At 43.8% G+C, this 21,681-nt stretch overlaps 1 protein-coding gene across 4 annotated transcripts in view; it reads left to right on the forward strand.

Moving 5' to 3' along the window:
* Positions 1 to 21,406, forward strand: part of LOC117204639 (visual system homeobox 2-like) — a 50,625-nt gene extending 29,219 nt beyond the window's left edge. The window contains exons 3-7 of one of the 4 annotated variants that reach the window (XM_033442200.1): positions 939 to 1,029; positions 1,990 to 2,119; positions 17,893 to 18,067; positions 18,340 to 18,591; positions 18,781 to 21,406. In XM_033442200.1, coding sequence (XP_033298091.1) covers positions 939 to 1,029; positions 1,990 to 2,119; positions 17,893 to 18,067; positions 18,340 to 18,591; positions 18,781 to 18,944 — 812 coding nt within the window. In that variant the 3' untranslated portion in view covers positions 18,945 to 21,406. The remainder of the gene's footprint in view (positions 1 to 938; positions 1,030 to 1,989; positions 2,120 to 17,892; positions 18,068 to 18,339; positions 18,592 to 18,780) is intronic. The other 3 variants (XM_033442202.1, XM_033442201.1, XM_033442203.1) reach the window with 3 other exon arrangements.
* Positions 21,407 to 21,681: the final 275 nt, after the last annotated feature.

The following is a 21,681-nucleotide window of genomic DNA, read 5'->3' on the forward strand; positions in this document are numbered from 1 at the left end:
GACACTCCTATATTTTTTTTTTTTTTTCGACGTCAATTTTTTCCGCCCCGCCAGAGGTTGTTCCATCGAACTGTTCGAAATTCTGTTATCGGTAATAAATTTACCAGGTATTTTGCCGGAATATCGAGTGTCAAGTCCGCGCTGCGACAGTCGATATCGCGCATGGAAATTACGTTCCGATCTCCACGAGTTTTTCCGATCGAAACACGCATGTATACCTCGTCCCCGTTAATTGCGTTTCTTTTTTGTTCGGATCGAGTGGATAATGCTTTAAATGCGACGCTCTGCGAGTGCTGGACAAAGGGATGAACGATAAATGGAAAAATAGAATCGCATTACGTGCTTCTTAGTTGCGTGTCGATGCTTCAAAGGGTAAAATTGGAACATGAAAACGGATAAAAATGTTACGCGAATTTAGGTTGCGCGAAGCCCTCATCTTCCTTGTTTCCATCTATGCTGATGTCTCTGACAACCCGACTTTTTTGAATCGCCGAAAGAGACATTCTTTTCTATTCGATTCTCCTGGCTCATCCTCGAAAGCTAGGTTAAAGAGTAAACGTTTTTCATTGTATTATCATTGATCACGATTGATCGTTAACGAAGGAAAGTCAAAGAAGGGATTGCGTGGACAAATAGAACCCGTATTCGATACAATTTGCACGAATACACGTGGTCTCGATTTATTGGCAAATCGGGTATAATGGGTAATTTGATCCTCGATGTACGCGCACGGATAGAATTCAGATCCGATGGATTATTGGACTGCGTTAATGATGATTTTTTGAAGGAAGGAGATACAGCTATAAATGCCATAAATTATGCACGGTTATTTAATCTACGTTCGCTTAACTACAACATCGTTAGCTTTGAAAAGTTAGTACATACCTATTATCCGTTTATTTTGTTGAAATTTAATAAATTTAATGATCTTGTTACAGGTGTCGGGCACAATATAGAATCGGGGAAAGATTTCACGGTCGACGGTCTCTCTGGTTTCAGTAAAAAGAAGAAGAAGAAACGCCGTCATAGGTGAGTGTCTCACCCGAATTTTCGTCGAGAACATTTTTTAGTTATCATTTGTGTTGCATCGAATTTTTCGCCATTTTTCGTAACTTTATTGTCGCCATTAATTTTGTCCGGCGCACTCTGTAAAAATTTTGATTGGAACGCAACGTGAAATCAGCGTGATAGAAATACGTGTGAATAATTAATAACCACTGGCAAAATTTTCGACGCAACGCTGAGAGCTATTCTTCCGCATTTTCGCTTGGTTATCCGCGGGTCTGCGAGACAATCGATCGCGTTTCAGTGATTTTCATTCGGCGATAATGATAAATTTATTCCAAACGAATATATCATTTTAGACTTTTCATCGTGTAATCGACGAGTCCCACCCCCGATAATGAGTTTTCAGCTATTTTGAAGTGACAGACAACCCGAATGCAATCACCGTTCCGCAATAATTGTATACCACGATGAACGAATTCAGACTTAAATTGATCGTTAAAAGATATATTTGTCGCTAGAAATCGATTCCATTGAAACGTTACATCACATAAGATATGTATTTGCGTATTATCGACAGAAAAGATTAAAAATTGATGTTGGAAACTGGTCGAACAGGTGAATGAAGAATTATTATATTCGTAAATTGAACGTAGACAAATTAAAATTTCTCACGGCTCGAATGTTTTATTGTAAAATTTATGAAATCTGTTTTAAATTCTGTAGGGGCAGATTAAAGATAGATTTACGCTGATTGATTTGTTCGAAATTTGTTTCGCCAAAATGTATAGAATTTAATCTTGCTTCGGCTGCATCAACCGATGAAATTGTTTTTCAATATTATTCGAACGATCAACTTTTTCTAGATCTATTTTCACTTACGAAATCAGTGTTTCATTTTCTGCGTGGCTTTTTTCTTTCGAGTGTAGGCTAGCTTTAAGGGAAAAGCTGTAATGGCATATAACTAGGTTCATACGGTTGTTGCTCCAGGACGATCTTCACGTCACAGCAGCTGGAGGAGCTGGAGGCAGCCTTCAAGGAAGCCCATTATCCTGACGTGTATGCTCGCGAGATGCTCAGCCTTCGAACCGATTTGCCCGAAGACAGGATACAGGTGAGCGAAAATCAAAAGACCTATGAAATCCGACCTTCTGACCCACGAATCGGACGGCTTCGATACTACCATTTCCTTGTGAAATTCGCGACTCAGGGGTATCGAGTTTCTTTGCGTAGATTCTCGTAAACCCGAATTGATCAAAGGCTACTACTTTTCTTCGTAACCACTAACTTTTTGTCGATGTTAAGGACTCGAAGACCGTGCGTAATTTAGCTAAATATTTCATTGTTTAAACACTTAATATTTGTAACAAAGATTAAGATATTATGCTCCAAAAGTTACGTGATTATAATGTTTCGAGGATTAATTAAATTAATTTGTGCAAAACAAGAAAACGCAACAGAACGAACAAGAATGGAAAATCGGATTGTAAACGCGTTAAAAAGGGGACCATTCTCAGTCGTGAATTACGTGAATTAGAACGTATAAATAATCGAAAGTGGTTGCTTTCAACGAGGAAACAAAGCTTCTAGCGCGCGTCGTTTTCATAATTTTCCTATTAAATTAACATACAATGCAATTCACTTCAATTACAGCTAACGTAAAATTTATAAAGACGTGTACAGTGAAGTCCTTAGGCTCGCTTTTCGTCACCGTCAAGCACTCGTTCTCGAATAGTTCGTAAATATTACACTGCGCAAAATTTCGACTATAATTCGCTATTAAAACCACAATCTGCTTTAACGATAATTTTGTTCATTAACGAAAATTAACAACGTAACACTCTCTTGGAAAATTTAACGTGCTATTCGTGACGATTATATGATATAATCAGTGGAAATATAAAGCTCCAATACGTTTTCGTGTAATTACTGCGTCGTTTTATCGTTGAAAATTTGGGCTCACAGCGACAACGAGGACGACTTTGTAAACAAATTTAACGCGTATTCGTTCATCAAAGAGAATCATTATCAATTAGTGCCCGGTGTTAGTTACATTTGTATAAATTACCATGCAATTAATTTCGTAAATTCATACGTTATCAACATAATGATGTAACAAAGGTATTATCTGTTTGTAATACTTTAATAAGCTAATTGACCGCAAAAATTTCTTTCATATAGCAATAATATTGTCTAAAAGTAGCCATAGATTTCTTTAACGAAAACGTAAGTTTTTCATCTCCTATCTGCTACATCATGAATCAAACAACCCTATTATCCCTGCAATCTTATATAAGTCAGAGAACCTTGTTCTAGGACAACACCTCATAGAATACCGTAACAATTTGCGAATCATCTACGCAACGAACCGCAACTTCTTCTTTACCCGATCACAAATGGCATCTTACTCGATGCCGTGGTGATATCGCGCGGAATTATCGACAGCATGCATAAAGCGGCGAAAGAACAGTCGCAAATGAAAGTGGTAAGGGTTGCAGTGGCGGCTGGTTGTCGGGGGTGGAGAATGGCAAGTCCAAAAGGCGCGACTATAAAAGGGAGAATTTTCCCGGGCTGACGGTTAGTTACCGCGGACTCGTGGAGTACCAGGCTGAGATAGGTTTCCGCATGGCGGACCCGGGACAAACTTCCCTTTCTCTCCCTGTTCCTCGTCCCTCATCCTCGCATCGTGATTTACCCCTCCGTCCTTGCTTCTTCTCTGCCTCGTTCTCCTTAATCCTTCGCGTCACTGTATCCTTTCACGAACAACATACGTGCGAACCATGCCTGCGAATTTAGACGGTCCGTGGAAAACGTCGAAACGGAGAACGAAGAAAAGAAAAATTCCAATCTCGAGCCTGTGCTGGGCATCGTAGAAAGGCACCTACCTGACACGTGGGTGTACACGTACGATAACGTCCATGAGTGTCTGTGCATAAATGTCCGCTGCACGTAGGTACATACACGCTACTAAATATATTTTTGTAGAGGTAGGTATGTAACTGGAGAAACCAGGGTGACGAAGGTTAGAGGGATAACAGTGGTCCATGTAACAAGGGTGGCAAAGGAATCTCTAGAAGAGACAACACCAAAGGTAGAAAAGAAACGTTGAGGATACGTGCGACGAAGACACGGCGGTTAGGTAAAATGAGGAGAAAGATCGCGAGAAAGAGGAAAAGAAGAATAAAAAGAGATGCAAGGGAAAGGGGTAGATAGGTAGGTACAGTCGAGTCGCGATTCACGGGGTTGTTGAAGCTTCGTGGCTGAAGCGTACAGGCGCGTATACAGAAAGAGAGGAGAAAGAGGGGGGAAGGGAGGGAGAGAGAGAGAGAGAGAGGAAGAGAGTAACGGCGCCGTGAAACGACAAAGCGGCCATTGCAGGATGGGTGCGGTCCCGCGGGCCAATCAGAGAGACGAGTCGCGGACCGGTCGGCCAATCAGGCCGCGCCTTCCACCCGTCTTTTGTTTCTAAATTTGCGCGCGCGGCGGGGACACAATATAACGAGCGCGCGGGACGAAAAGAGGGGTTAGTAATCGTTAACGGTGATATTTTTGTGTGGGAGTACCGGCTTTCTTCGTCTTTTCTCTACCTCTTCTTTCACTCTACCTTCACCCCTGTACCTCCTCCCTCGTCCTACGCCGCGATCCCTCCTGCTCTCCGTCATCACTCTCGCCGCTTCTCTGTCCGACTCGTTGCCGCGTGAATTTCCTTCCGCTTCTCGATATAGCGCGCGCGTCTCCATCGAGTTTCTTCGTCCCTTGCTCTGTTCCTGCCTGTTCCGAGACCACTCCGACCCCCTATTTCTTTCCTAATTTCTTTGTAGCTTCACTCTCTGGACCCTTTGTCCCGCACATTTTTTTGTTTCTCGCGCGCTCGTGTGCGCGCACGCCGATGCGTGCCGCAAAACAACACGAAGAAGAGCGCCGCGCCGGCCAGTTTTCATATCGATTAGGGGCATTTTATGGCGCTTGACGTGCACGACGAGCGTGTTCGTTGTCAAGTAAATGCCTCCACTGAAATTTATTCGACAATACAAAATAAAGGACTCCGTTCAAGAGGAAATTATAGAAATGTCCGTGAACATTCTTGAAACATTCGTTCGTTCTCTCGTTGATGAAACACTGCGATAAAATTTTGATGTCGTTCGAACCGTAACGAACCGTTAACGTCGAAAGAAAGAGGAGGCCGGAAGGGTCTGCTTCCGCTATCAAATGAAATTATCGTGTCCACTGAGCGATTTGACAATGCGCCGTCTGTCAGGTTTCGCACGTTGAAATATTACTTGATTAAATGGACGAGTTTGGTTAGGCCAATGCGGTCTGAACAAATTAATTAGTTATGCTCACTGAATCTTATGCAGACAACGCCGACGTAGAAATACGAGTTTCATCGGGACGATGGTTTGCGTAAACATACACGAGTTTCGTTTTCCAATTCGCTATAACGTCCGACACGAGGTCGCTCCATCATGAAAATATAAAGGACACGCTGCTGCGTTTTCTTTGACGAGACGCTACTTGATTTTTGGTATTGAGAGGCTTTCTCATTTCGAACGGAGACAAAGAGACACAAGAGAAAAGGGAAACATCTTGTTTGAAGAATGGAAAACGCTGGAAGCATTTCTTCGTCTTCTCTTCGCGGCTAAATGAGAAATTTCCGGGACTTTTTCCATGGTATTCATTTCTTAGGACGATACTTACTTACTCCAAAATCACGAGGTCTTTGATACACGCCGGCGTTTCAGAAGCATTCTCCGTAATGTTTGAGTATTGAAAAGGATCACAATAATTGTCAATCCTACACCCTCCGATTCGTTGTGTTATTTCGTCCAACTTTTCCAACGCTGACAACCCAGAGAAAGAAAAACCGGAACGCTCCCGCGGTGAAGTTAATCGAAATGTCTCCGGCAGACCTCCGTTCCGCTTGTTTGCGTAATTGTGCACGCGATTCACGCATGCGGCAATATAATTGCGAGCTCCTACGACCGATTCTGTATCCGGCCCTGATATTTCTCTTATCAAAATGGTCACAGTATAAATGTATTCCTTCTGGATATAAAAAACGGAAATTCCGCAATTTTATAAAAATTATCTTCGTTGTTATCTCTTCGTCTTTCAAACATCATTTGATAAACTAAATTGAAAATTAATTTCTATAAAAGTTTTCGCCATCGATATACGCTAACTATTGCACTCAGTGCTTATAAAGAATACTATTGATAACCGAAAATACGCACTGCCTATAACCGGATGTAACTGTTTGATAGAATTCTTGTGAAACCGTCATGAAAGAAAGCCAACGAGGCTCAAGGGAGTGTCTGGTTTCGAAATTCACCCCCATACAGGAGGAAAGACCGATCGACTTGACTACTCGTTATCGCGATCGCTCTCGTACTTGCAATGAGGCCGCGTCTGATTGGCGCGCAGAATCGCGCACAAACGGACGTAATTTCGGTGGCCGGAGGGTTACGGCTTCTTATGGGGGTGCGAAAATTACAGGCTGCCTCGCCACACGTCCTTTCAACGTGATCGATATCTATATACCTACGCCGAAGGGGGTCCCACCTTGCGGAGTGTTTTGGACGAAATGACACCACGAATCACTGTTCAATTACTGTTTAATTTCGGTAACGCCGCGCGTGCAAGGGCTTAATAAATCGTGGCTTGCATTCGGAACGGACCATACGATGCTGAAAACGTCGTTCTAGTCGCGGTTCCTGCTGCTAATCGCGTTTGGAATATATGACTTTAATTTGCCAACACGTGCTACGTGTTTGCTAAACGCGTACAATTGCTCGGAGTTTAAACATTCACGAGTTTTTCTTTTCTCGATGCACGAGATTCAAACGGGTCAGTTCGTGTGCATCCCGGTAACAAATAGCCGGACGTGTAAACGAAGCGCTGGTCGAAGGAAAAGGAGTCATCCCATTCGTGCGGACAGACGTTTCCCGGTTGAAGTTATCCGGGTAATGAGGGCCGAGTCTCCCACGGGCTCGTTCGAAAAAACAACACGCGTATCCAACCATAAGCGGACCATTAGCGAAGAATTTTGACGTGGCTCACACAATCGTGTTGTGTCCGGCGAGAGGAGTGGAACGCCGGCTGGCTGTGCTGCTGAGAAAAAAATTGACTTCAAGTAGCGACGAACGGCTCACGAGACGCAAGTCATCCACGAAGTCCTCTAGAGGGTTCTCAGCCGGCTTCCACGTACGTTCTTTGACAAAGGTTCCACTGAAGGAAGACCCCCATCCTGACAACAGGGGCCCATTGTCAGTCCCCGTTTCAGCCGAGGCGCCATTGAGGATTCGTTAGAACGTCTTGCCAGGTAGAACCGCGCGACCGAGACCGCGAGTCTTCGACATTTTCATTCGATCGTGCACGATCATTCTTCAGTCTCGGCTCGATACATTTCATAGACTCGTAATTACAGCTTGGAATCGCTGTACAATTTCAAAATCCGTGATTGAGTATGCGGAACATACTTCAAAACGCGTTGGCTGTCGCTGTTGTTAGTTAAATTTAGTTTGTTTCTTCGAGGAAAAATATTTCTTATTTTTTTTTTTTTTTTTTTTGGAAAAAGGTATAATTTTTAACGATAATGTTCGTTATGCCGTTTTCTTTCGCAATGAGAAAATAAAATGTTGCCTCTCGAGTTTCCGTATAAAAATGTTGCACAAAGAAACAAGAGAACAAGTGTTTCAGTTTCTTGCGAAGTCGTTCGTTAATACGTGAGTTGCCGCGTCGTTGATCCTGGAAGAATAACTCGCCTAACAAAATGGCGTTCCTTTCGAGGGTTTCGAGGTGGAATGCTGGCAGCGTAAAGCATCGCCCGTAAAGTCGAGTTAAGAGGCTCGTTCGAATTCGATCTCGCACGACAAAGATCCTCGATTCTTCAATTGCTTTCGTCCAATGTTTCCTCGAGGAACAGTTCGTTCCTGCTACTGAATTATGTGGAAGATTGACCTGGCTGTAAACGGAAGGTTCTTTTCTCTCGGCACACGGAGACGAGTGGAACAACTGACAACGATGGAATGGAAAATAAAGATGCTTCGGTAACTTTGGATCTTTCTTTTCCCGAACAGTATCAAATCAAGTATACCGAAGCTTCTTTCTTTCGATTACTTTCAAAGCGACAGTCGTTTTCTGATAAAATACATTTAAATACATCTCGATTTATTTGTAGATTTATTTGTCCAATTTGTCGCCAGAGGATGATGAAATAGAAACAAATAAAAATACGCGTACAATATGCGAAGAGGTACGTTCGACGAGATTATTTTGAAATGGCTGACAAGAGCAACCGCAAGGACAAGCAGAAAATTAAGTGTCTGATTCAAGGAGGAAAGTAATCGTTGAAATGAAGCATAATCCCCCGGACATTAGGAATTTTCATTTTTAATCCACTCGTTTCCGCGCACAATTTGCTGTGAGAGTGGCGCATTACCAGACGACAAGAACAAAACGTTCGTCTCCCTCTCGCCCACTATCAAAATGGCTCGCGACAATAACGCGTCGTTGGTAAAGACGGCGATGCGACCGCGCGATTCATCGTATCGCGTCGCGTAGTTCTCAGCGGATGAAATCAGTAGATTCGAGGGTCCTAGACCCGCGTGGTCGTTTAAACCGATGAACAGGAAGAAAAGGGAGGAAAGCTGAAAGTTTGGCTCGTTTCAAGGATATAATCCACCGCGCAAGGAGAAGAAAGTAACGAAGAATCGAGTTACGTTCTCCACCCCCGACGGGCTCGTTCCTCTTCAACCCTCTTCCGCTCTACTTCGATCTCGCTTCGGGACTCTCTTCGTCCACTGTGGCTCTCGTCCTCCCGTAAAGAAGCCCAGCTAAGAAAGCGTAATGACGCGGAAACGGCTCAAATGACCCGCGAATTTTCACTGGACGAGTCTTCCTACTTGTGCTTATGTTTAATAGGCGACCGATGTCGTAAGTTGACGTAAATTGTGCCGAGGTATTATCATTTGCACGGCGAATTTATGGTAATTTTCGACTCGATTTCAACTACGATCTACTCTGTCGTATCAAGCGTACTGTACACTATCATACGGTATTTCCAACTTCTTAAAATTTTCATTTTTAACTGACTTATCAAAGAACAAGCTTTCTATCCATCGATTATTTATAGCACAAATGCGGTGTACCTATTTGCATTGGTTCGATAAGTGAAATAAGAGATTAATTTCTTTTCATTTCAAAATCTGTTTGTTTTCGCGATTACCAGCTGACTGATCGAAATTATCCGTCTTGTAAAAGGCTGTCTGTTATTTCGCCCGGAAAAAGAGACGATCGGCCAGCTCGGTGTTTTCTGAAAAATTCAATTCTTCTTTACAGACGGGACATGACAGGTGGATATCCTCGATAAAGGACTGAGAAGGACTCCAGTTCGAGTGCCTAGAGAAGACGTTAACACGTTCTAAAGGCCGCGCTAACGCTGTGTAAACAGCGCTCAACTCCGAAATTAGCTCTTCTCGGTCGGGTAAAATAAATATTTTCGTGTCGGACCATCGTTAACGGATTATGAAAATCCGTTTTTTTATTATTGCACTTGGTAGCTCATCTGGACAGTATCAGCAATTGTACGATCTAAAATTATATGGTCATCCATAAAATACATCGATGTTCGCCAGTTTTCAATTTTGTTCATCTAAATTTTCAATTTGTCGATTCCTCAATTTCTCCAATACTCTCTTCACTTTTTTCATTTTTAATTTTCAAATTCAAATTTAAACTTCGCTATTCGGTGTCCATTCGTTTATACATTACGGAGCCCAATAAGCAAACCAAAACAAATGTACGGTATTCAATTAATGCCAACCTCTTCTCTCTCTCTCTCTCTCTTCCTCTTCCTGTTCGTATAAGAATTAAATAAGCCCATAGGCTATAAATTCCATAGAAACGACAAATCGTTGCGAGGCTAGTCACTTAATTAAATTCTCCCGGATTGCAAGGACAGTCGGATCTAATCCCCCATAACAGATTTCGCGTGCTCGACTCTTGGATCGAGGCGTGATTACTCACGGGTCCCGGTTAGAAAATCGTCCGTAGGAAATTTCGAGGCAGGCCCCTGCCAATTATTGATTTTGTCTTTTCGATGGTCACGGACGCGACAGGAAAGCGATGCACGCGCACACTCGCGGCGAAAGGCTACGCACAGAAGGGTGTTCGCGTGTATACTGCAGGCCGGAGGGGTTACAAAGCTACGAACGCATTAAATACTCGAGAGCGCAGTGTCCTCGGATGAGCTTTACGTACACCGACACACACTTGGACAGGCGCACACAAACAGCCAGGCACGCACGCGATACGCACAAAGGCAGAGGCTAAATTGATTGCGTCTAAAATCCAACGAGCTTTCTCGGCTTTTCGTTCCCAGCCGCGACCGCGGCAACGCGAGCACGAAGATGGCGAGGTACAACCTTTGTAGCGGGGCGACGAGTACGTTTCACAAAAATATAACCTTGCAAAGAGGCTTTCTCTTTTTTCTTTTACTATCTTTCTCCCTACTACCACGCTTTCTGCCCCTTCATCCCGCTTCTCTCTGTGGATGCATACCTCTCTGAAAACGGATCGCCCTCCCTTCCGGAGGTTGGAGAGCTCCGTTTCACGTCACGCCACCACGATAAATAAGTTTTTCGCCGAAAAACGTACTGATCAAAAGGAATTTTCCGCGTTGCTGGCCCGTAGCTGACCCGATGGAGTTCGAGAAATGGCTTATTGCGGAAATTTTGGGTAAAAGGGGAGTTTCGAGGATTTAATATTTCGAAGATCGCGTAGAAACATCGAGAGAGTTTCGATAGGATGAGTAAATTATATTTTAACGACAATTTGATAGGAAATTGATTCGATAAAGCGGTTTTTAAAAGCGAACGCTCATGGATTCGGTAACTATGGCAAATAAGGCTGTTAGTAAAAATAGGAATTGTACTGATCAAAAGAAATTTTCAACGCACCGGTAATCGTAAATCGTGAAACGACTCGAAAATACGCGGATTCAATGGCACGCGTAATTTCGCGTGGTCGTTTTTTTTGGTTCACAGCGTTTTTACGTATAATAGCCCGCGATTACGTGACAATTCCAACATGTTGCAACAATGTGGGATACAATGTTTTTCCGAAATCAATTGATCGTGAACTAATCGCGAAAAAAGATTCGTCTCGATGAACAATGGCGCTTCCCATTTAAATAGTCGGACTGTCGTTTCTCTCTGTTTCTATGACGTTGACATAATTTCCAATGAATGGAATTAAAGTCGAATTATAGGATTTTCACGTGTGATTCAGCGGGCAACAATTCCCGTCGGGGGACGATCCTAATCCTGTCGTAAGAAGCGACCGATCGTACGCGCATAAAAGCAGCCCAAACCTATGGGTACATCGTCGACCTTCGAATCCAATAGCCCATGGAGCCTGCAACCCTCATAATAGGGTTGTGGCCGGTGACGGCTTCGAGCTCATGAATTTTCTATCGCTCGTAGCCGAATGATTAAATGATCTTTACCAATGAAGGGTGCGGCCTTTTGACTTCTGCGTGTCTAGACAGACACTGACAAGTGGCGTTCACCCCTATTGACGCTTAAGCATCCCCAAAGAGCTATAAAATTTGGATGAAATTATCCGAAAAAGTATATCGATTATCTTTCGTACGCGGAGAAACTATATAGTACGAGTGACACTTGTATTTTTCCTCTTGGATCTATTTATGGAATAATAAAATAGTCGACAAAGAATAACGTATTTAGTAAAAAATATCGAGTTTGAGATATCCACGCGTTCGGTAACCAATAAAACAAAAATCTACGAAGTCTCTGGAGAGAGGATTCACAAATCACGAGGATGTTCACGCGTCAGTCGATAATTTAGCGAACGACAGTACGCATCAGACAGTTTCTTAGGTCGATGATTCTTGGAAAGGAAAGGAGGCCGGTCGAAGCTCGTAAAACCAGCGGCAAACAAAGCGATGAATTCCGGTTGGCCGCGTTCCACCCCAAAAATTGACCAATAACGCGCATCTCGAGTATCCCCGGAGCGAGATCATGTGAGCGGTCGGTGGCGCGAACGTCGACTAGCAAATAAATAAGGGTCTTTCCGCGGCCGAAATCGGACTCGCGGAATATCTAGCAATTTGGGCGTAGCAGGATTGTCAACGGTACCGCTTATAAATTCTAATAAACCCCATTGCGCCACGACGAAATCTGGAGAGAGTGGGTGGCGAATGGCGAACGCTCGATCTCGAAGGCGCATCAGGGGTTGAAGCGGGGTATACGCGAGCAAGGGGATACCGTTGAATACGGATATAAATCTCGACTAACCGAATTAAGTTAGAAGCATGGACCGAAGTTTCGCCACGCCCTCGTCGCCGATGAAACGCTATCGAAACCCGGAGTCTGCGTGCTGAAAATTGTAGCCAGACAGAGGAAGAGGAAACAGGTTTGCAAATTGAAGAATGACACGAATAGAAGAAACCGCGGGTCAAAGACGCATGGTATTTTAACGTTAATTAATCTAGGGAGCGTCACACTAATTCCTACATCGAGATGAAAAATAGTTCTAAAAAAATTAACATTTGTAGTTGAATAGAGATCTAGGTTGGCGTCGTTACTACTGGTCCGATACTTCTAACACACTCCCAAGGCCGTCTCTTTCCACAGGAAAGATCCTTCCGTTTGGCGCTTCATTCGTTCGGATCGACTACTGCGCGTCGCGGAGTCCTTGCGCGATTAAACGTAGGGGACATCGTGATTGCGATTTCTATTAATGCGATCCTCAGCTCTTAGATGTAAACCACGTCCAATAAGACTTAGATAATAACGTTCGGTTAGCGTAACGACTTGATCGGGTTTCCTGTTGCATAGGATCGATCGTCCCAATCAGGAGATTCTCGGATAATCAACTAATCGATGCTTGGTGTTGTGGGAAATCGAATTAATCTAGAAAATTAACTTAGGATAACACGCTGTACGAGCGACATAATCAATCTACGAGCAACACCTTGTATAAGGAGCTTGATGGTTTTTAAGTAACGTAAGTGGTAAACTATCGAAAATTGTCAACTCCACTGTACATATAATTGCGGACCACTCGTCGTTCTAATCTAGTCGATATTAATTCACTCTCTTGCGAGATCCTTTCTGGTTGTTGGGGCTAAGTCATGATTAACGTCCGGGACCCTTCTCGTGGTCCTCCGTCCAGCAAGTGTCCCACCTAATGATGTTCCGGCGCGTGCCACTTCGCAGCATGGGGTCTATCCCTGAACCCCATGCTCTCAGCTAACCGAACTATTTGCTGGCCGATGACCAACGAGCACGGTCGTACATGCTTGTTCGCGCATTATGTCGCAAACAAGCGATGCGTTTTTCGAGGGTTAATGCGACTTCGCAGGTCCATCGCATGCGTTTCTTATTGGACGAGATTAATTGGCTTACCGGCACCCTAGGTTAGCTTGTGGGAACTCAGAGAACCATTATTCGCACTGTCGATCATCGTATATCATTTCAAACGATCTGTAAGAATATTTGATATAGTGTGATTCGATAGTTTCACCGCAGTATAGTAATAAGCGATAGCTTCCCCACTTGTCACGCGTTTACGACGAGTCTCTCTTGTTCGTACGAGTCTTTCTTCGGATAAAGCTATCACGATCGCAAAGATGCTCGTCTCGAGGATCCTTCGCGAAGTTGAAATACGATTGCTTTTTTGCGACGTGTAGCAATTGATGAGACAAAAGACATTGGAGGGGATGAAGAAAAAACAGAAGAAAGATAGCTTTGGGAAAGAAAGCGTTTAATAAGTACGTAACGGGTATCTAATACGTTTCGGCATCGGTTTGAGCTTTGACGATACGGGCGTTGAACAGGGGTTCGAGAGATCACGTGGAACGGTGGGAGTGCGGAGTGGCGAAAGAGGGAGAACCAGAACTCGATATCTCATTATCGGTCGATCGTAAATTGAAGTTACCGGTGGGGAGTAACGAGATCTCCAATTATCCTTAGGACAGTATCAGTTTGTGCGGCGCGTGTAGGTGTTAGCGTGGCGACGATTCGAAGGTGGTAGGCATTCGCCGATCTTGGTGTTCTTAGCTCGTCCGTCGAGCAAGAATGCTCGGATTGCGAAAAACAATACCGGCCAAACTGCTAAGAGAAAAATAACGGTCTCGTTTTCTTGCGTTCCGTTGGCAATTTCGTTTCTCTCTTTCGCCACTTTCCCACTCTTTCTTTCCTTCCGCCTTGCCACCAGTTCTTCTATCCTGCGTGGTATTCCTGGCTGGCTGGCTGCCTCTCTTCACGGCGGAAATCAAAAAGCTTTCGGTTAGGTAGACCTTCGAGGACCCTCGTCCTGCTAGTACCTGACGGCAACTCTTCAGCTTCAGTTTCAATACATCGTGCTGGCATCGAGCTCGAGTGTTGCAGCAAGAAGCAGGCAGGTGGGTGCCGTCGACTTGTTCTCTCTATCGGTATCTCTCCCTCCCTTCTCCTCTTCGATACTCCCCTACCATCTAGCTGAACCTCTTCTCGTCCTCCTTCTATCGTTCTCTCTTCCTCCGTTGATCTCCTCCTCCTTCGACGCCCTGTTCGCTTACTCTCTTTCGTATGATCGTTGGCTATCTCTGACTTTCGCGACTGTGTATCTTGTATCGGTGTATTGGTAATCCATAGCAAGTTACCGCGGGTTCCTCTTCTCCTACTTTGGTGCAGCCCCCGACATCCACCCTCTTTACTTCGCCTCGTATCTACTCCGTACCAACACTAACCATCCTAACTTAGACGCCGCTGTAGCATTCATTTCGAGTCTTTCCCTCGATCTTCCTATCGATGTCCTTCTCTTCATCTCGGTATCGCTCGCTGCATCTGCTTCTCTTGCTCTACTCGGTACTCTGCCTCTCTTTTCTTCCATTCTTCCCTCTTTGCCCCTTTCCGCTATCCCTGGTTCTCCCCGTCGCACTTTATATATCGGCCGTCCCTCTCTCTTTATTCCCATTCCCATTCTCATCCTCTTGTTTTGGTCCAATAGTCAGTCGCCGGTCTGATCGATGATACGCCAACAGCCAGCACTGCGCATGGCCGACTAAATACAAACTCACTCCTTATTATACCGGGTGTGCCAATAAAGGGGGTGGCGGGACAGAGAATGGGAAGAACGTGGCGGGTGGGAGAGAAGGAAGACGAGAAACCCACCGCTGGAGTTCTCGCTCCTTCGAGTCGACGAATGCCACCATAAAGGATCCTCTTCCTCTTCGTTGCCGTTGCTGCTACCGCTGCTTCTGCAATGCAGACCCCAACCTCTGCCACCCTTGCCTTCGCCTGTATATCCATTCTGCCAGCGTACTTCGATATCTCTGTCTTTGTCTCTTGGTAAGCTATTCCAGGATGCCGAAGGATAATCCCAGTACGCGATTTCCGATCCCGAACATCCGAACGAGTCATTCGCGATGAACTCGACGAACTTTTACCGATTCTAGTCGCCAAGTTTTCTATAGACTCTTTCCTCGCTTCGTTTTATGAGCTTTCCTCGGACGCGGCGTGTTACTTATTTCTACGAACTTCTTCGATTACCATGCTCTTTCTCGTTTCTCATATCATATGACCTCGTCGTCGTTTCTTTCGGATTGTTTGCCCGTTCTGAACATCGACGAATCTATTCCGGATCAAACTCCTCGATGGTTTATTCTCGTTAACGGTACAAACGAAATAGAAGTTGAACGGCAAGTGTTTGTTCTGAAATAGAAGTCGAAGGAGAGAATCTCGAAGATAAGGTACTACAATGAACCGGTCGGGTTCGAGGGATGTTTAAACTCTTCGTAAGGATGCAATCGCCGTCGTAAAGTCACTTGAAAATCGAATAACAGCTTTATGATCGGTACAGTCATTTACGCGTCAGTGGATAGAACGACTGCCCCCCGATCAATGAGAGATTTCCTACAGGATTCTCTCGTTTCGCGCGACCATTACCATTTCCGCGATGTAGCCTCAATCCCTTTCATTTCTCCACATCCTACTCTCTCATCTGCTTTTCCGCTTTCATCTTTCTGGAATGACGGGCTATTACGTTCGATTACGCAGTTTCTGGCTTTGAATCGTGAAATAATCTTATCCTGGCCGATCGACGATGTCAAAGATCTCAAGTGGCGAAAATTAAAAAACACCACTGGTAATGTCAGAGCGTTTTTCTTTTTTCTTTTCTTTTTTTTTTTTTTTTCTACCGTGGAATTAACGCCAGCTCTTTAGGAAAGCGGGACTCGTAGACGGATTAAATTTTGAAAGGGCCAACCGTTTCCGTTTTTCCTTATCAATGAGACAAAAGCGCATTTTATCAGAGAACGGGGCAACATTTGCATGAGTATTTTTTCGCGCCTGCGGGGGAAGGTAGGTCGCGGGAAAAAGGCCGGCCAGCTTGTTCAAGCCTAGGCGGAAGATAATTTCGGGGTGGCAGCACAAATTGACAGGGCAACGCATTTCCATTCATTCGAATTACGTTCCAATTCTGCTGGTGACTTTAGCATTGTTGCTACAAATTGGTACACGCCCTGGCCTCCGGCCCAGGCCACCCCCACGTGCGTCTGCCTTGTACACACGTTTCACAAATGATGCGTGTGCAGGTCTTTTTAAATAACATCCTCGAACGATCACGTATGCCGATTACGGCTACGAGAAGACTATCGCTGACGTATTTAATATTGTTGAATAAAATACATTACACGTAGTTTCATAGCTGTTCTTAGTGACGTTTTAGAGATAATTTTAGCGACGTGAATAATGTACAGTTTTTTCTTTCTCTCTTTTTTTTTTTTTTTTTTGATTAAATAGAAGCGAATTAAATACAGAATGAGAGTAAAAACTCATAACCTTTTCATTCGATCTGAACACTGATAAACGTAAAAGAGAAATCTGGTACATATGTAAATAGCGATCCACCATTACCGGTTATATAGAAATATCATTTTCCACTCGTTCGATATTACGGCTAATATTGCGAGCGTATAAAACACTGTCTCAAGTTGCAGTCATGAAACGTTATCAAACAATAACCGTACAAGAGAATTGAACGTTTAAATTGCAACAAACACGAACATATTTTGTACGAGAAGCGAACGCTAATCTGCACATTACAATTACTAACTTCTCAGTTACGATTAGTTTGCTTAGTTCAGAGACGGTAATGTGCAAAACTTGTCGGAAATGGAGCTCGTTAAAATTGAAACTCGTACGGGGATACGAGCATGACCGGAGGAAACGACACGTGACTCCTCTCTAGGTGGTCCGATGATCAGAATTGTTAACAAGTAGTCTAACAGGATGCCGAACCGCGAAAAACAGGATAACGAACTCCAAGTTGATCGTTTAAGCGGAATAGTTAACTACGAACTGCCGTGGAACCGCACGCATGAAACTGATCGCACGTCGCGCTCATAGTGTTCCAATTAGTAGACAATGATCATTAAACGGACAAGTGGGTCCAAATACATCGTCGGTGAAGTTCTGTCGGGCTTGGTAATTCTAGGCCCATAATGGGCTGCTAATAAGTAGTCTTCCACTTGATGTGACTTCCACTATTAGTCATAGTGTTTTCTCCAGCTGTATTCGTTCTTTCTCATCGTTGCTTGAAAAAATTGCTGCTTCGTGAATTTGCGAGAACATTGACTATACGTATTTCCCAAGGATGGATCGCGATGCCCCTGGCATGGGTGTCTTTCGCGTCCAGACAACCTTCTTTTTTTTTTACATACTTTTACATTCTGATATCGATTATTTTTTCATATGCGTTATGCTTTAGTCGAGTTTTACGACACGCTCAGGATTACGTTGGGTCTATTCTTCGCTCGACATCGCAGAAGGATACCGATTATAAGTTTACGAAATAAATGTTACGAATTTGTTGTTTCAGGTCTGGTTCCAAAATCGGAGAGCAAAATGGCGTAAAACTGAGAAGTGTTGGGGCAGAAGTACCATAATGGCGGAGTATGGCCTGTACGGAGCAATGGTGCGACACTCTCTACCGCTTCCAGAGACTATACTGAAAAGTGCCAAGGAGAACGAATCGGTAGCGCCATGGTTGCTAGGTAAAAATCATGAAAATTTCCTCCTAGACTGTTGAACGAACGAAAACATTAAGTTTTGCTAACTTCATAGATGATTCTGATGTCTCATTTTTAAGAAACGAGAGTACAAATGAATACGGGGTATTAAAATAATCTATCGATCGACTCGTCGGTTACCCGTTTTGTTAAAAGTAACACTGTTGAAGTCGTAAGCAATGCTTAATGAGAACTATGCCCCGCCCTTGCAGAAAATATACAAGTCTCGACTTTGTTTTTCTGTTCGTCTCTGTCAGCTCAATCATCTAAGACGAGCAGCTTTAGTCAAGATATCGAAAATAATCAAGAACTGATTGACTGTGGCCCCGCAGGGATGCACCGGAAGTCAATCGAAGCAGCGGAACATCTCAAGTCCGGCGGAGAGGACAGCGGAAACGATCACAATGGAAGCGGAAGCAGCCCCCATCATAATCATCATCAAGGTGGACCGACCAGCTCCGAGAGCGGACAGGAAAGTCAGGACGGTATGGGACCTTCTTCGTCGTCAGGTGATTATTACCTTGGAATTCTTTTCATTTCGCGTGTCTACGGGTCGTGATTCCACGATACGAAAGATATTAGGAACGTTCGAAGTTCTTAATTCGTTGCTCGTGGAAAGGAAAACAGGGATAAGGCGACTCTTTGTAGCGGATACCCATCGAAACTTAGATTAATTTCGTAAAACTTTTGCTTATCAGGAATCGTTCAGGATACGGAACAGCTGAGGAACGAGAGCATCGCCTGTTTGAGGGCGAAAGCGCAGCAGCATCAGCTGCAGTTGAGTCTACAACCTACGGCTGCGCCCACCAGCACCTCGTATCCTGCAGGCCCGCAGTCCAGCACGCTTCATGCCTCCGTTTAATCACCGTTTCGACATTCCTTCCACGAGTCATCGGAACTAAAAGACGTTCAATACTGTAGAGAACAATCTCGTTCGAACTTTAAACGCTACGTTTTCAGCAAGAAATTTTGCCAATCATCGTCGCGACCGAGTTTCAGAGGAAATGGAAGCTCATCGAAGAGATCGCGTCAGCGGACTCGCTAGTCGGTCGCCACAAAAATTGTTCTTCGTCTTTTCTTCGAGTCGCAGAGCTTCGCGATATCATTACCGAGTCTAATTTCGACGAATCAGGGTAAACGTCTGTAAAAGGTACCTATACGACAGTTGTACAGACAACATATACCGTACACACATATACACACAACGAATACGAATCGTTCGCGTTCGAACGATCAGGCTAAATCATCGAAGCGCTGATCGATATCGCGCAGAGCCTACGCAATTCTCGCATTTCGCGTCTCACCTTCGAACGAATCGACAATAGGAGGAAGCGTCGATCACGAAGGGGACGAACAACGAGAATTACTTCGAGTCGGTCCTCATTCAACGAAACGGTGGCCTATGGACGGCCAAGTACAATGACGAATCATCGATCGCGGTGTGACAAAGCTCGCTTCCACCCGTCGACAGCGACTCGTTCTCGCGATTCGTTGCGTTCCTCGAGGTTCACCCCTCGAAACAGCCTCCCGTATCGGCGATCGTGTGTCAAAATCGTGGAAATTTGACAGGCAAGTTACGGCAGGTGGGTGTCTGCGCGAGCGAGTCGCAGGCGAATCGACGCCAAGTGGAAGGCGAACAACTAATTAGGAGTTATAGCCGCTTTAAATAGTGCGAGTATAAATATATACATATGTATGGAGGAGCGTGTTTGCTGCATCGTGATTACGTTAATTACAGTGAGTCAAGAGAGGAAGAGATAGAGAGAAAGTGAGCGCGTGAGTATGCCTGCGTACCTTGAAACGAACATTTCGCCTTTAGGAGATCACCGGAATGATTTGCAACGAACAACAAGCTAAATAAATTACCATGACGAGTGAGACGAGTTTACGAATTAAAAATTACCCGACACATCGAACTTCGACGCTTCGAACACGCCTTCTGTGACGTTGCATCGGAGCGACATGCTTCCCAGTTCACGAGAAGTTGGAAAATCGTTTGAAAATTTGCGATAGATGCCACAATTGCGGATTAATTGATCATTAAAGAGTACGTGTTGAGCTCATGCGTGCGTGTGCTAGAGAAAGAAAGAGATATGTTTTTGCGGATACCACATATGCGTGTGTAAGAGAGAAAGAGAGAGAGAGTGTGTGTGTGTGTGTGTGTGCGCGCAACGGAAAATCTTTATTAGAGAACACTTCCTATACTCAAGTACTTAAAGAAGACGTAACTGTTGTCAAATGTGCAATATATCGGTATAAGTTCTAGCTGGATAAGGCATTATACTTTATTTACGGATACAATTATGTGAGGTGGTTGTCAGGGTAATGGTGCGTCGACGGTCGGGCAAGAAAGGTCAAAGCTGACTAAAATTGGTCGCAATAGGATGCAATCTACGAGTTAACGAGAGGATCTTTAATTCTCTGTGCATCTTTGCAACGATCGCGAAATTTCAAAACCGCATGACCCGAAGAAACGGAACTTTCTACGACGTAGAGACAATTATCGTATTAATTCGTTACTCGTTACGCGATTCAAAGATCAAGATGAATAATTTCGGTATATCAATGTTGGCACAGAGAATTGTTAAAAAAAATTGTAAAAAGAGTATAAATTTTTTCGATAGTATATTTAAGAGCTTCTCTCGTCTTGCATCCTGTTTGTTAACAAAGAAGCAATTACTAAAGTAGACGTTGTTTCCACAAAGATATTCACGTGTAATTTTTATTCTTCCACCTCGAGGACGATGTTCGCGCCGCGCTGGCACCGTTACCTTGCTCCTGTCCACTGTATATAAATATATATAAATACAAAGTATATATATATAAATATACATAAAAAAATATAAATGCGAATATATGTGGTTACGAGGCACCCTAAGCCGGACGAATCTCTTTGCGATTTTTGTGTTTACAGTCGATCTCGTGATCGTGCACCTCACGTTTTCAAGCATTAATTACCTTTCTGATTCGCGTCACTTTTTCACGTTTTGTTCTTTCTCGACGTGAGAATAAACCTTCGATTTAAATATGGACGAAGGGCATCTCAACCAGCAAAGAGTTTCGTTCGTCTTAGATCCACCGGATTATAACACGTAACGTAACGCACTATAATTTAAACAAAACAATTACGGGATGAGGTAACCACATGCTACATTGAGACAGGAACGAAAATGGAGGTAACGAAAGGAACACTGCTGTTGTTTGTAAGACACACTTAACAACGCGCTTCGGATCTCAAGCGAATTCCCTGTATCCGAATGCTCCAACGCATGCATAGTAGTCGGCTAGTGTATGTAATAAATAAAATTTCTGAACAAAACGATACTGCATTGTTTCCTTATTATTCGCTCTCCCCACCCCCACCCTACCTCTTTTTATCTCTTGTGTTTACGTTCTTTGACGTTATTTTACCTAAATAAGTTACTAGAATAGTTACGATTTTGAGGTTTCAGTACTGGATATTCATTAAAGACGAGACAATAATTTCGTTCGAGTTATTTGAGAAAATATTCAAGCAACTTGCATGGAAATGAAAACAGTAAACTGCTTTCTGCTTTCGCTATATTAACGATGCGGCAAGACTTTGTTTCATTAAGGCC

This window comes from Bombus bifarius, unplaced genomic scaffold, assembly GCF_011952205.1.
Source record: "Bombus bifarius isolate JDL3187 unplaced genomic scaffold, Bbif_JDL3187 scf7180000007979, whole genome shotgun sequence".
In the NCBI taxonomy this organism is placed as follows: Eukaryota; Metazoa; Arthropoda; class Insecta; order Hymenoptera; family Apidae; genus Bombus; species Bombus bifarius.